General features: G+C 51.6%; 1 protein-coding gene across 2 annotated transcripts in view; it reads left to right on the top strand.

The window, feature by feature from the left end:
* Positions 1-15,599, top strand: part of UXS1 (UDP-glucuronate decarboxylase 1) — a 52,935-nt gene that overhangs the window by 32,256 nt on the left and 5,080 nt on the right. For both annotated transcript variants that reach the window (XM_065927310.1, XM_065927311.1), the window contains exons 7-12: positions 4,110-4,214; positions 6,459-6,518; positions 8,063-8,184; positions 11,313-11,432; positions 11,933-11,976; positions 15,310-15,370. In XM_065927310.1, the coding sequence (XP_065783382.1) occupies positions 4,110-4,214; positions 6,459-6,518; positions 8,063-8,184; positions 11,313-11,432; positions 11,933-11,976; positions 15,310-15,370 (512 nt within the window). The remainder of the gene's footprint in view (positions 1-4,109; positions 4,215-6,458; positions 6,519-8,062; positions 8,185-11,312; positions 11,433-11,932; positions 11,977-15,309; positions 15,371-15,599) is intronic.

Raw genomic sequence — 15,599 nt, 5'->3', positions numbered from 1 at the left:
CTTCATTATTATTTTGTTTATTATTATTTTCATTTTTTTGGCACTTAGTCGTGTTCTGTTGTGCGGCTGCACCAGGTCTTTTTACAGAGACTTGTCTCCCCCCTTCTCTGTGCTGTTAGCATCTCCCCATGGCGTGAACATAGCACAGCTTCGTTACCCCATGCGGCTGGGAGTGGGGCTTGTTTGCCGCACCTGGCCGTCCAGGAAGTGGACGTGGCTCGGCAAGTGCCCAGTACGGATGTGAGGTCACTGCTGTTATCACCTGGGATGTGTGTAGCCTGTGACTCCTCAGAGCTTCCCTGAGGGCTTGTTCCCCCGCTTCATGGGCAGTGTGTCTGCAGAGAAGGAAACAGGCAGAGAGGCCCTGGTGGCTGGGAAGCTGGGTCCTGGCCCTAACGGCGCCCTGGGAGGACATCCAGGGGCCCAGAGCCACGGGCAGATGACGGTAGTGACCGCGATGTGCACTGCTGTGTCCTGGCACTGTTGGCACGTCTTTGTGGTGGACACTGCTAGTTCTCTGAGCATGTGTGTCGGGTGGGCTGTTAGCCCTGGGTGCTGAGCCCATTCTGTTAGTTCCTTGTACCAGGCGGAGGAATCCAAGGGGAGACCTGGGCGGGGGGAGTTGTCAACACCTGACTGTCCCCCCGACCCCGCAACTCTGCCAGGTGATGGTAAGAGGTGGGACTGAAAACGGCATTTGCTGAGAGCTTTGGGTCCGTGTTTCTGTGGGCATTTGAAGAGTGCCCCTCAGATTGGAATGTTTCTGTAGAATTATATTCAGTAGTTTAGAATGGTGCAAGTGTAAGCATTGAATGCAGAGGCTGTGGAGCTCAGAGACCCTCCGTGTAACGTGGAATTCCTCCAGGGAAGCCAGCACGTTGGGTGCCACCTTTTATTGTTGTGGGGGGCGGGGGGCATGCCAGCTGGTGGCTGATCCGGGGCTGGGCCAGACCTCAAGCAGGCAGCCTCCCCTTGGCATTAAGTCAGTATTATTTGATACAAAGTCAAGGCACAATCCCACTCTTAATTTTCCATGTCAAGAGAAATTTGGTCTTTACACTTTGAAAAGTTGTGTGTCTTCTTAAGCCCTGTTTTTCATCACAGATGCTGGTGTCGGGGAGCAGTGGTCAGGCTGTGTGTGCCATGTGGCCCTGAGTGGCCGTGACACGGCAGAGGTTTGACACAGATCATGCAGGGAACTTGGTTAAAAAAACATGGTAAAAAGAAAAATACTGCAGGAAGATGTAAATATTCTGTCTGTCTCTCTGTGGATTTCCCCTTTGGTAGGAGATAGCACCTGATTTTTTTTTTTTTGGTATGGATTCTGAGCAGTAATTTTGAATTATCTCAAGAGCTGTTAGTTTTGAGTGCTTTTTTCTTTCTGTATCTATGTCTCACATGTGCAGAATTCATTCATTTGGGGTTAGACTGCCTGAGTTTTCAGAATTCACAGGAGGACCAGTGCGCTGTGGCCACCCCCCCTGGGCCCGTCTTCCTCCCAGCATAAAAATAACATGCCCACAGCCTGCCAAGAACACTACTTTGAACCTATTTAAGGAAATTATGCGAGAAAGGAGAACTCGAGTTGGTTTTACTGTTTTAATCACGCTTTAACTTGAGCTCTTTCGGGCTCGTTTCTCAAGGCTCCTGTTTCCCAGTTGCCGTTCCAGCATGCTGGCTTGTTCTTGGGACAGGGTGGCAGGAGAGTCGCTTGGTGGCCGGCAGCCAGCACGGACGGATCGCCACGCCGGTCGCCCTCCCTCGGCTCAGGGGTTTGAACATCATGCTTGTTTGGGTGCAGTGTGCCATGCAGTGGGCAGGCTCTGAGCATTTTTTCCTGGGTGGTGAGAGTTCACCTTGGTTATTAATGCTTCGTGGTATCTTCCTAGCACCTCTCATGACTGATTTTTTATGCTTGTTCTGAAGTTTCCCCCACTGTCCTGCCTGTAGTTCCTTCTGGGAGACTGTCAGTGACTGGTGAGGCCACTGGGGCCTTACTGTTATAGGCAGGACGTGTCCCTGTAGGAAGGAGACACTGCTTAAGGCAGCATGAGGTCTTATGTTACAGAGCGTGCCTTAGCCCTCCCAGGAGGGGTGAGGGGGGCAGTCCTTTGCTCACTGGGTCATCTGTGCAGGGACCCTGCATGGCTCTCACCTCTTGGGCTGTCTGTGCGGGGACCCTGCGTGGCTCTCACCTCTTGGGCCGTCTGTGCGGGGACCCTGTGTGGCTCTCACCTCTTGGGCCATCTGTGCGGGGACCCTGCGTGGCTCTCACCTCTTGGGCTGTCTGTGTGGGGACCCTGCGTGGCTCTCACCTCTTGGGCCGTCTGCGCGGGGACCCTGCATGGCTCTCACCTCTTGGGCCGTGTGTGCGGGGACCCTGCGTGGCTCTCACCTCTTGGGCCGTCTGTGCGGGGACCCTGCGTGGCTCTCACCTCTGGCTACTGTAAGCAATGCGGCTGGGCACGTGCGAGCGCGAGTGTCTCTCTGAGACTCTGCTCTCTCATTCCCTTGGCTGTAGTCCCAGGAGTGAAATGTCGTCCTATGTTGATTCCATTTCTAATATTCTGAGGGAAGGCCCCACTGTTCCCATGGTGGCTGCAGCGTTTGCATTCCCACCAGCAGTGCACAAGGGCTCCAGTTTCTCCACATCCTTGAAGACAGCTTTTGTTACTTTTTGGGGGGGTTTTGGTAGTAGACATCCTGATCTGTGTGAGGCAATACCTCAGTGTGGTCTTTATTTGTGTGTTTCTGTTAAGTGACATTGAGTGTTTTTTCATATACTTTTTAGCCATTTGTGTATCATCTTTGGAGAAATGTATCAATATATTCAATGTTTGCATCTTTTAAGTTGGTTGATTTTGTGTTGTTGTTCATTTTAGGAGTTCTTTATGTTTTCTGCATATTAGCTTATCACATATAATTTGCAAGTATTTCTCCCATTCTGTAGGCTGTCTTTACTTTGTTGATGGTGTCTTTTGATCCTGGCAGAATGTTTGACCTAGTCTCATTTGTCTATTTTTGCTCTGTTTCCTTTACTTTTGGTGTCAAATTCAAGAAATCTTTCCTAAATTCAGTGTCATGCAGCTTTTTCCCTGTGTTTTCTTCTGGGAGTTTTATTCCTTTAAGTCTTGTATTTAGGCTCTTAGTCTGTTTCGAGTTGGTTTTTGGGTGTGGTGTAAGATCAGGGTCCAGTCTCATTCTTTTGCACGTGGATGTGCAGTTTTCCCAACACCATTTGTTAAAGAGACTATCCTTTCTCCACTGTGTGGCTCAGCACCCTTGTCAGAGATCGTGTGACTGTACACAGAGGGTTTATTTGTGAGCTGTCTACTGCAATCCTTTGGTCTCTATGTCTTTATACCAGTAACACACCCTTTTGTTACTGTAGCTTTGTATTGTGTTTTGAAATCAGAAAATGTTAGTCCTTCAGCTTTGCACTTTTTCAAAGTTATCTTGGCTATTTGGACACCCTTGAGAGTTTCCATATGAGTGTTGTTTTCAATTTTTATTTATTCATTCATTTCTGGGGTCGAAGGCACAGATATTAAAGCATTACCTCTGTGCCAGGGGAGTCATGTGGGATCCAGACGTTTTCGCTATTCGGTGGCTCTAAAACCACCTCTAGATCTGGTGTTTATATGCAGGGTAAGTAGAAACAGAGCAAAAGCTCTCTCATCTCCCACACTTTCCTACCCTTTGTGTCAGATTTGTTTTTATAAACTTAAAATATTGCTCATTTTGATATTCGTGCGTCTCTCCGTGTCTGAGAACTCAGTCTGCCTTCCAATCTGAGCACTTTATCCAGATAGATCTTCTCAGGGAGCAGTCCACTTGGCGATCAGACCGATTCTAGGTAGAGGGGAACAGGCCACATGAGGGGCCCCAGCATGCTGTTGTTCCAGATGATCAGACTTTGTTTCTGTCTAAAGTTCTTCCAGTCTCATATATGTGAACTAGTTTCTAAGAAGAATGAAAGGTAATGAGTAGAATTTTGGTGAAAGATACATGAGCACTGTTTTCACAAGGTCCAATTCTGAGAGGTCCGCATTTTCTAGTCTTTTCCCTGAAAGTAACAGGTGTGTTTTGCCTCCCACCACCCCTCACAGTGGACCAGATCTACCACCTGGCGTCTCCTGCCTCGCCTCCCAGCTACATGTACAATCCCATCAAGACACTGAAGACCAACACCATTGGAACACTAAACATGCTGGGTGAGTCACTTCGTCCTGCAGGCCGTCAGGGTGTCAGGACCAGGCGTTGGATCCTATCATTTCTGTTCTTCAGCCCCCCTTCCCCACGCATGCTCTCAGGGTGACTGGATTTGCCGTCACAACTCATCATGGGGGTCCATCGCTGTGGGAATCGGTCTGCATTGCCTCAGTGACATCTCCTGCCTTCCAAGTGGCCACCTGCCCCTCCTGCACTCCCCCTGCTTGTGGCATGCGTGCCCTGGGGCTGGAAGGGCCGCTGTAGGCTCTGATGTGAGGTGGGGCGTGGGCTGGGCCCACGGCGTTGGGGATGGGAGAGCCTCCTCGTGGGGTTGAGGAAGCTAAGCTCCAGACTGACTGCACGCCTCACCCTGAAAGTGGAAGGTGAGCGTGAGCACCGCCCTGGGTGGCCGTGTTTGAGCCCACAGGCAAATCCAGAGCGTGGACCACGTGCACTTGGGTGGTTGAGGTCAGAGGCGCTTCCGTTCCCATGGGTTTAAAGACCAAGGGTTTTGATTAGGTGCAAAGTGAAGAGAGGAACCGCTTCTTTAAATGTCAAGTGAAAAGTGGATTTAATTATGGAAAATTTAAAGCGATTTTGTAACTGGGTTTGGGAAACAGCCCTGCATTTCAATTTGAGAAAGGGTTAGTGGGGTGGGGAGCAAGGTCTCTTAGAGAAAACCTTCGGGGCAGCAGGCTCTGCGGGAAGTGAAGGACGCTTTCTCTAACCCAGAGAGGGCACTGGTGTCCTGACCGTCAGGTGCACGTGGTGGAGACACCCTGTTCTTAGCACCACACGCACCTGCCCCCAGCTCTCTCCAGCCCCCCACCCCGCCTCCACGTGGAGCTGGAGGCAGTGCAGAAACAGCTACCATGCTCACGATGTTTAGAAAGAGGACCTTCCTCCCACCTGTTACAGGATGCTCCCTCCTGTCCGCTGACAGGGGGTAGGTCAGATGAGGTTACACTCAGGTACTTGGTGACCATGGGGGATGGAGAGGTTCCCACAGCTGATGCCCTGAAATGCCCTTAGAGCAGGGGCCCCAGGTACTGGTCCATGACCTGTTAGGAACCGGGCCGCACAACAGGAGGTGAGCAGCGAGTGAAGTTTCATCTGTATTTACAGCCACTCCCCATCACTCACATTTCTGCCTGAGCTCTGCCTCTTATCAGGTCAGGGGCAGCATTAGATTCTCATAGGAGCACAGACCCCACTGTGAACTGCACATGCAAGGAACCTAGGTTGAGAGCCCCTTATAAGACTCTACTGCCTGTTGATATCAGGTGGAGCTGAGGCGATGATGCTAGTGCCGGGGAGCGGCTGCAGTTACTGAGTATCATTGGCAGAGAGGTCTGACTGCAGAGACCAGAATAAATCAACTGCAGACTCATGTCAGAACCCTGCCAGTGAGTGGCGAGTGACAGCTCAGTTGCATCTGGCGAAGTGTGTAATTATTTTACTATATATCACAGTGTAATAATAATAGAAATAAAGTGCACAATAAATGTAATGTGCGCCAATTGTCCCCAAACCACCCCACCCCCACCCCCGCCGCCTCTTTGGAATAATTGTCTTCCATTAAACCAGCTCCTGGTGCCAAAAAGGTGGGGGACTGCTGTCTTAGAGCTTGACCTGAGCACGGCAGATGACAATACTCTAGTCCATTCTTGCTGGGAGGGGTGAAGGTGAGAAGGGGTCAGAGCTGGACACGGACATGGCCAGTTGCTTTGGAGAAGATACTGCGGAAGCTGGACCTCAAAGGAAAGAGGGAGTGGGGCAGAGGTACCTGAACAGGAGACGGTCTTGGGCACAGTTGGAGGTGCCCGGGGCATGTGGGGAGCAGAGGAGAGAAGGCTGACCATCAAGGGAGAGAGTGGCAGGGTTTGAAGGACCTTGCCCTCTGCCTGCGAGGGTGGGGGTAGTTACCTGATGGGGTGCTGGTTGCCACGTTCAGGTAAAGGGATCTTTATAAAATTCCCCACGTCATACCTTACAATAAAGTCCACAGGCTGTGCGTTTGGCCCTGTTCACAGTCACACATGTTCAGCTAACTGCCGTGTTTCTAGAAGTTCATTTGTGCTTTTCTTACAGTTTAAATTTAGATTCCAAAGTAGATGCAGTACGAGTGGATAACTTACAATGCCCGGATGGCCAGATACCATTTATACCGAAACATTCCTTAAATTGGCTGAACGCTTGTTTTCCTTGTTCCTTGAAGCTGACAGTGTCCTGTCATGTTTCCGCAGGGCTGGCAAAGCGAGTTGGGGCCCGTCTACTCCTGGCCTCCACCTCAGAGGTGTACGGAGGTGAGTGGGTATCACTCCAGCCCCCTGGACAGCTGGCTCCTGTCACAGCAGGGGGAGAAGGACCAGTGAGTCTAGACTCGTTTCCAGAAGGCCCGCCTGGCTGTTCCTCTCCAGCAGTCAGCGGCCAAGGGATTCCCTCCTCCGGGTAGGATGAGACTTTTTCTCCTGCTGAAGGACCTCCCCCAACCAGGACTGGGTTATGTCACCTTGCCAACGAGCAGCGGCCACTTAAAAATCCACAGAAGTGTCTTTGCTCCAGAGGCACCTCAGGAGTCAGATCACGGAGGCTTTGCTGGTTTAGCCAGAGGGTTTGCTCTTTAGTGAAATCAGCACCCCATCCCCTCCACTCTCCAAATCCCGGAAGCTCAAGGGTCAGGAGACAGATGGTGGGGAGACAAATGTGTGCTGGTTGCCTCCGCTGTTTTAGGGCAGGTTCTGAGAGAGCCTTAAGTAGGTGGAGTAGAAAACCCTAGCGCCTGCTTTGCCCTGCCCGCCCCAAACCTTGAGGATGTGAGCGTTCAGAGGGAGCTGAGGGCCCCATCTACTCAGGGGCTCCTGCCCAGCCCTGCCCGCAGACGCAGGGTGCTGGAGAACCACTTAGTGGATGCAGCAGAAGCCAGAGCTAATGCAGTGTGATTTTCTCCAGGCATTGCTGTCACAGCCGGGAAGTGAGAGGACAGTGTGGGAAGAGACACCTTTTTAAAAAATAAATAAGGGAACCAAGTGAAAAAAATCATAGAAGGTGCAGTTCTGATGATGCGGCTCTGCTCTTTGCCTCCGCTGGCGAGGCAGAGCACCCCCACAACTCTGAAGTCCAGGCAGTGCCCCACCTCCCACCAGCTCCAGGAAGGGGCGTTGAGAGGTGCTTCCCACCTCTGGACTCTGCAGAGGTTGGCAGGTCCCCACGCGGTACCAGGAGGCCCTTTGTATCATGTGACCCAGAAACAGTGAGGCCCTGTCCTTGTTCCTGTCTTGGTGTCCTTATGGTCCCTATCCTGCCCCGGGTGTCTTTTCCACTACCCCCTACTACCCTCACTTAGCATCTCGCCTCTGACGTCAGCTTGTGAGTGATGTTGGGGTGATTCTCAGAGGTCCCCAGGTCTGCTCCAACAGTGATGCCTACAGGTACCCCCATCTGGTGTGCCGGCCCCCCCAATGCTGAAGGGGGGACGGGTTTGAGATGAGGTGTCCCCTGCACCCTCACTGCTGTAGTAGCAAAGTGGCTTTGTGAGGGGGTGAAGCTGGGTCGTGAACCTCTGGCATTTTCACCCCACCGGTGCCAGCTGAGGAGCAGGTGTCTGTGCCCCCCTTTTTCTGTTGGTCCCCTGCAGCATTCAGGGCCTCTCTGTGGGTGTCCAGCCTACCCCACCCTTAGCAGAAATCCTGAATCCCCTCTGATAGGTGTCTCTCCAGGTGCTGATCCTGGTCTTTCCCAAACTCCCTTTTGCATCATCGTTATCCATTGTCTGTAAAATATGTGAACTTGAACAAAGGGAGGTTCTGAAAGCTCTTCCTCTTCCACCACCGCCCCCTCCCTCCTGCAGACCCTGAAGTCCACCCACAAACCGAGGATTACTGGGGCCACGTGAATCCCATAGGACCCCGAGCCTGCTATGATGAAGGGAAGCGAGTCGCCGAGACCATGTGCTATGCCTACATGAAACAGGTATCGGGGGCTGGTGGTGTAGACAGGTCACTGTGCTGGATCAAGTACAGTTGACCGTGGTTGACCCTGTCCAGGGATGGGTTCCCTGGTTCCCCACTGTCATAAATTAACGATGCTGTCAACAGCCTTCCCCATGTCTCGTTTTTAAAAAATGATTTCTGGAGATGAAGCCTTTGGGTTTTGAAGACCCTGGCGTGGCTGGATCAGCTTTATGACTAACCGCCCACCAGCAGTTAATAATAAGTGCTTCTGTTTTCTCAAAGCCTCCGGGTGGGTGGACACTTTTTTTTTTTAACTTTTTACTTCTCTTTCTGTGATCTAGTGGGTATACTTCATTTTTGCTTTCACATGGGCGTCTTCAGGGATTGTTATTCACCCTCTGAGTCCCTGCCTCCTTAGTTACCCTGTGCTGCGGCCTGCCCATGGATCTTTCCATGTTATGGATTTGCTCACTCCCAGCTGAGGGGTGGGGGTCTGGGTTCCCACCTGGCTTCCCGCTGTCTGCCCTGGGCCGTGAGCTGTTGCTCACAGGCCCTGTCTCGTCCGCCTGAAGGCTGTGCAGACACCAGTGAGATGTCCAGATGGGGCCCCAGCTAGGCCATCTGTTGTTCTTGATCAGTTCTGGGGTCCTCACTGACATACTCTTTACCGGAGGGACATGTAGGTAGATGACTGTAGCCAGGGCAGGCCTCTGTGACAGAGAGGCCTCTCTCTCTTGGACTGAGAGACGAGATCTCTGAGACTGAAAAGCTAGCAGGCGTCCATCCTGGGAGCAGCCTTGGATTGAGGCCCAGTCGGAGCTCAGTTGGCCATGGGCTTTGTGCAAGGTGGGGTGGGCGCTGCCTGGGTGCCCAGTGCCAAGAATGCAGAGCTGGGCTGGGAGGCCCTAAACACTTTGTTTCTTTGTGGGGGAGGGGTGCAATTACCAGAAACTTTTTTTCCTTATATTTCTAACGTTTACAAGTGTTGAAGACCCACAGAACAACCTTATGCTGATGTAGGTATTTACATTTTTCTGCATATTTCATATTTCTTGGCAGAACTAATCGCTTTCAAAGTTTATCTAGGCCAGTTGACTTGTATTATTCATTTATTTTAATCAGTTTTAGAAAAGACATACCTATGTCATCCTTTTTTAAAACTGGAGTATAATTGCTTTACAATCTTGTGTTAGTTTCTGCTGTGCAGTAGCGTGAATCGGCCGTATGTACACACATCTCCCCTCCCTCGTGAGCCTCTCTCACCCCACCGCCCCGCCCCACCCCTCCAGGTCATCACAGAGCACCAGGCTGAGCTCCCCGGGCTGCGCGGCACCTTCCCCCCGGCGGCCGTTTTACACGTGGGAGTGTAGTTAGTTACATCAGTACTGCCTGTATCATTTTTGAGCCCAGAATATTTTGACAGCAAAAGTTAAAGCAGTCTCCCAGGAACAGCCTCCATGTATGTTGGTCCCTAAGAACACTAACTCGAGTGCGTGAGGGGACATAACTACACTTTATTGTGTAATAAGTTTGTAGACTGTAGGCTGTCTTCTTTTGTGCTTGTATTTCTTGGCTTTTACGGAGCTAAATAAAGATGGTGCACAAACAGGATATTTTTGTTGAACTTTCAGTTTCTGTTGAAAAAACTAGGAGTGTAACTTAATGTTGTAAGTGTACATATTAAGGTATGAGCTCATGATAACTAAGGGTATTTAGTAGCAGCATAGCCAGCATTTATTGAGCACTGACTATATGCCAGGACCTGTGGCCCACTCACAGGTCTTGAGAGAGTCACACTCTCTCGAAAATCTGTAATGTACCCACTGGGAGTCCTTTGGGTGGTGGCCCTCGGGAGGCGTCACTCACTGCCCAACGCGTCTGCTGCAGGTGCTGCCTGCCGGGGCTGCCCACCGGGGCCCCCAGCAGATGGTGTTGCCTGTGTGCAGAAGTCACGTGGTGGTCAGGGTGACAGTGGGCCTCCCCCCGAGGACAGTGTACATCCCCCTGAGGACAGTGTACAGACTGATCCGTCATGGTGTCCGGTCTAGGAGTTGCCCGTGGACACAGGCTCAGCAATTTTTGTGACCCTGGGGTCTGGGCCAACAGTGCCAAGCAACCTGTGGGTTCTTGTCAGCACACCTGCCCCAGGACTCGTGTCTGCCCAGGTGAGCAATACGTCCCGGCTGTCTGGAAATGTCCCCCCCGCAAGGCCTGTGCTGTGGGCTTGGGGGCATGTGTGGGTTCCCCCTCTCCACTGCCCTCACCTGCTCCTGGTGGGGTGCCCTTCGGTCCAGGAGACACATGTCTGTTGTCTGACGGATGATGGATTGCTCTAAGAGTTCACTGATTCAGAGTAGGTGATAGAAACAGTTATCACTGACAAAGCAGCCTGTGAAATTAACAGATTGCAGAAGGCTTTTGGGGTTTAAAAAATACATACTTTGCTGATTACGTTTGAAAGTATGTTTTCCCCAATTACAGAAGTAATAGATGTTTATTGTAATGAAAATAGAAACGTTGGAAATATGTGCAGAAGAGAGTGAAGGTCTGCAATCTCACCACGTGGGACTCCCATTGCTGTGATCAGTGTTATGTGTGTATCTTCTCAGGCATTGAGCCAATCGCCTGTATCAGGTGCTAGGTGGTCTGGTTTTTCACTAAATAGATGAGTTTTTCAGCAGAACAGAAGGGGATGTAGGTACAATGTGGTCCTTCCCCAGGACAAAGTGCTGTCTTACTTTCCTTCAAGTCAGCTGTTAAACATTCACTGACATTTAAAACTATTGAGTGATCAATTTACACAAAACATTATGTGAAAGAGATTGGGAAAGAGATGCATAGCATGATGCTTGTTGAGAAAATAGATACTTATTTACTGGGGCAAAAAATGTACACCCATCATTTCCTCTTGCCCCAATTAACTGCCTCTTGGATTTCTGCAGTGTATTCACGCCAGGGCCTCCTGACAGTGGGATCTGGGGCTCCTGTGAGTTTGGGGTGACTCTGCAGACTCCAGGCTTGATTACAGAGCACACACATCCCATGTGTGCAGGGCAAGGCCCCTGCATCTGGAAGGAGGAGCCACGAGGCACGGCAATGGTGAATCCTGCGGCTGTGGGCATGGGGCTCAACTTCTCTCTGTTGCAGGAGGGTGTGGAGGTGCGCGTGGCCAGGATCTTCAACACCTTCGGTCCCCGAATGCACATGAATGATGGCCGGGTGGTCAGCAACTTCATCCTGCAGGCGCTGCAGGGGGAGCCACTCACGGTGCGTGGCAAGCAGGCGGGCATGGGGATGTCGTCCGGGGGCTCAGGGTAAGGGCGTCCCATCCGGGGGAGCTGACCCTGAATCTCACGTCCCCGCTGCCCTCGGAGGGAGGGAGGGAGGGAGGGAGCTCATGGGAGCTGTGACTGAGGACGGGGTCAGGTCACCCTCTCCCCAGCCACAGACACCCTGGTGCCTTGTGCACAGGGTCTACCTGTGAAGACCTCTCTCTACGTGCTCTTGGCCCTGGGGCGTCTCCCTCCCAGAGGGAGGGGCCCTGAGGAGGTGTCTCCATACTCAGGGCCCCTCAAGGTGCCTCTGGGGGAAGCTGCAGGTCTGGTGGAGGCCCTCCTGCAGCGGGACCCTGGGGTGTCATCCATGTGGGCTGGAACCTCACCCAGGTGACCTGGCAGGACCTGGAGCCACAGCCTCTGGATCCCGAGGGCATCAGGGTTGAGGTCCCGATCTGCGGTTTCAGCACCCTCACTGTTGTCTCCCCGCAGGTGTATGGATCCGGATCGCAGACGAGGGCCTTCCAGTATGTCAGGTAAGACCCCGGACTGGCCGCAGCTCCTATCTGAGTTGTTCAGCCTCCGGCGGGACTGACCGCTTTGCTCCTCGAGGGTGCCTTGGATCTGTGAGCGGAGGTCAGACAGGCTGGTCCCTTGCTGCCACCTAGTGTCTGGTCGGTAGACCCACCGGCCTTGACGGTCACCCGGAGGCTCCAGGTCAGGCCGGTGAGGCGCTGGCCTCTGCGTCCAGCAGACTTGCAGATGCTGGAATCAGACCCTGTGGACATGGCCTCCTGGGTGGACAAGATCATCCTCATTGAGGGAAAGATAAGGCCGAGTGTTGTATTGTCAAGGAATGTGGTGTCAAAACTACACGCAATTAAAAGCATTTTTAATAACTTTGTTGAATTATCTCGCAGGTAATATTTACCATTTTCTCAGTCATCCTCCTAAATCTAGCTTTTTTGTCAGTCAGTTTGGTTGGTGACAAGTTTTACAGTGCAGTCTAGGTTCCAAGAGCTATAGTGTGAGCAGTGTGTCTACCAGCCTGTTCTCCCGCGTGCCAGGAGGTGGTGAATCCGGCATCGTTCTGTGGTGTCATGAATCACTGGGCACACACTAGTTCTGTGTTCTGGTACCTTGTCCACTGGGAAACGCCCTTCCTGGTGCTCCTGGTGGCCACCCCAGGGGTGCTGTCAGGGGAAGTGGTGGCAGGTGGCCCCCAGCCCCACCCCGACTCAGGCAGTCACCCTAACTTTTGCCTGGCTTAAAAGAAAGAAAAAGTTAAACATGTAACTACTATAGATTTTTTTTTTTCCTGCAAGTATTTGTGAATTTTCACATTTAGTCCAGAGGAAGGTTGTGAGTAAATGTATATAGTGAGCGGTGTTTTTTTCTCACGCCTGTTGGTATGTTGACCAGGAGGGCAGAGTGCCTGAGGCCATCTTGCCACTGGCCCACTTTGTTGCCCAAATACTCTAAGAAGGGACTTGAGCACAACCTGGCAGCCTGTTCCCAGGTCAGGGCACTTGACCCCAGAGCCGTGAGGGGATGGACGAGGTCCGCGTCATCGTGGGGACTGTGCTGGGGAGAGGGGCGTGTCCGCATCAGGGACCTCCTGCTTTAGTGACACATCCCATCCCACTGCCCCGGCCTGTCTGCGCACTTCTCAGGGATCTTGGCATCTTAGTCACATTGAATCTCCTCTAACAGCCTCATCAAGGCCCCCAGACTCCTCCAGCCATACCACCTTGTGGAATATTCCAGAGTCTGTGCAGTAAACAAGACATCAGTCAGGACACACTCTTATTTCAAAGGCATCAGATATGAAATCATTTAAAGTAGCCTCTCAGGTGCTTTTTTTTTTGCTGATGGTTAAAAGTCTTTTAAGCATCACGTGATGCATGGGTTACGTTCTATCCCAGCCAGAACAGGATGTGCCTTGCTGCCCGCTCTGCACAGTCTGTGTGCCCCTCACTGACCAGACACCAGCATGCAGCCTGAGGGACCTTGATGCAGTCAGTGGAGTGTTGCTGGGGACCCTCTGGGCAGAATGTCTCTTCATGGGGCTGCGCTGTCTGCTGGTCTTGCTTCTGGGGTCTCTGGGCCCTGACACATGAGGCTCCCCCAACCTCCCTAAACTTGGAGGAACGAGCTTTCCTGGCCTCCACTCTACCTTGTTCAAGGTTTGGCCAAGATGGTCAGCTCACCAGGGCCAGGCTGTTTTAAATAAGCTAGTTTATAGAAACTGAGACTCTGCTACTTCACAGTTTCAAATAAAAATGCACAATGTCGGGACCTTGCGTTGCTGAACTAAGTTACCCATTTCCAAAATCCATGCTTGCCCTGAAGCGCATGGCGCAGTGTCTGGGTGACTGTTGGCATCTCAGGGTGGCCTGTGCGCTGGTGTCCTGTCCTGTCTGTGCCTGGTGTTCTCGTAGGCAGATTGCATCCTCACCCCATCACAGAGGCAATGCAGCGTTGTCTTAAAAAGTAGCTTTGTCAAAATGACACTTTAAAAGAACTTCAGGTTCAATGGGTGTGATCTATGCAACTCTGACCTTAGAAGTGGACAGTTTGTTGCATAAAAGATGCATGCCCCATCTCCACCTCCACTGAATGATTACACGATTCCATCACCTTCCAGCTTAGTGTGGGGACCCCCCCCCCCATTTCAGTATTAAAAACTCATGGATGCTACTGAACGGCAGCTTTCAGTGTCTTTCCAAACAGGCAGAGACGTGTGTCATCAGAGGGGGAGTTGGGATGTGGTCATTACCGCCAGAGTGATGGAGGGGCCTGTGTTCATTTCTAGGAGAGAGAAAACATCCTGGGTCAGCGAGTGTTTATCTGCACTTGTGCTTGATCTGCGAGAGCAGAGTGGACTTAAGGCATGTTCCCAAAACACCCATTGGTTGTAAATAAGATCCTAGAAAATCATGTTTGCTAAATAGCAAACTCCCCGCATCCCCCCCCCGCCCCCCATGAAAAGGAGAGGGAAAACTAAGATCTTTTTTCAGAGGTGAGCACAGTAACCTGCTCCTTGCTGGTTGTGATGGAGGAGGAAGGAGAGGTTCCAGGCGGCCGAATGTTCAGAGTCCCCCACAACCTCGTCAGAAACACAGCTGGGGGAAGTGCCTTAGCCCGTGCTTATGTAGCACTGAGGTGTCATTTTTACAAAGTCACTTTGGTTTTTTTTTGACAGAACCACCCTTTAATGGTTCTATAAATAAGAACCAAACCTTGGTAAGCAGAAGTTTGCCTCCTCACCGTCACCATCATGGCCCAGTTGCTCACAGCCCATTGGCAGCATCTAGACACCCCGACCATCCCCTTTGGGAGCTGGGGGCTCCGGAGGGAGGTGAAGCCTGGAGGGCCAGGGAACTCGTTTTAACGCTCAGGGTTGCCTGCTTTATCTGACTTGTCAGTATAGGAGTCACATACTGGAGGGTTTTTCTTTTGCAGGGGAGCTTATTTTTTTAAAAACCATCCACTTTTCTGTATGGGCCAACTACCTGGGTTCATGTTAAACATCGTCTTTCCTCAGAAACTTGCATAAACACCATCTCTTTTGGATGTGTGTCTACTTTTACTTTTTAATTGTTAAACAATTTCAGAAATACACAATGTAGGGAACTCAGCCCCATCTCTCAGCTCCCATCCTGTCCAGTCGTCTGTCTACACTTGTGCACAGAAGTCAGCTCCCTGACACCACCCTGTCTGCTAGAATACTTGAGCATCCTCCACGCCCTCTAGCATGTAGGATTTTATTCTGACGTCCCATCTCTCCTCCCAGGAGGTGGCTCATGTCTGATGCACCACACCTGTGGGCATCAGCAGGCACCTGAGCGGCCTCCCCTCTTTTCCAGCGACCTGGTGAATGGCCTTGTGGCACTCATGAACAGCAACGTCAGCAGCCCCGTCAACCTGGTGAGTCCATCCCCGCGCCCACTGCCCGCTTAGTAGTCCGGTTCCTGCTGTGGTTCACTTGCTGTTAGCAAGCTTAGCGCATGTGCCTGTTTGCCACTTAACCAGCACTAGGGAAAAAAATCACAGAACAGAATGAAACAGGAGTCTGCCAAGATGTAAGGCGTCTGCAGCGGATAGATGAACCACATAATAGACACTAACCTGACTCCGAGCACATAATTAGACACTA

The sequence above is a fragment of the Muntiacus reevesi genome, chromosome 3 (genome assembly GCF_963930625.1).
Source record: "Muntiacus reevesi chromosome 3, mMunRee1.1, whole genome shotgun sequence".
Taxonomy (NCBI): domain Eukaryota; kingdom Metazoa; phylum Chordata; class Mammalia; order Artiodactyla; family Cervidae; genus Muntiacus; species Muntiacus reevesi.
The sequence above is the reverse complement of the archived record's forward strand: the minus strand, read 5'-3'. Positions and strand labels throughout refer to the sequence as shown.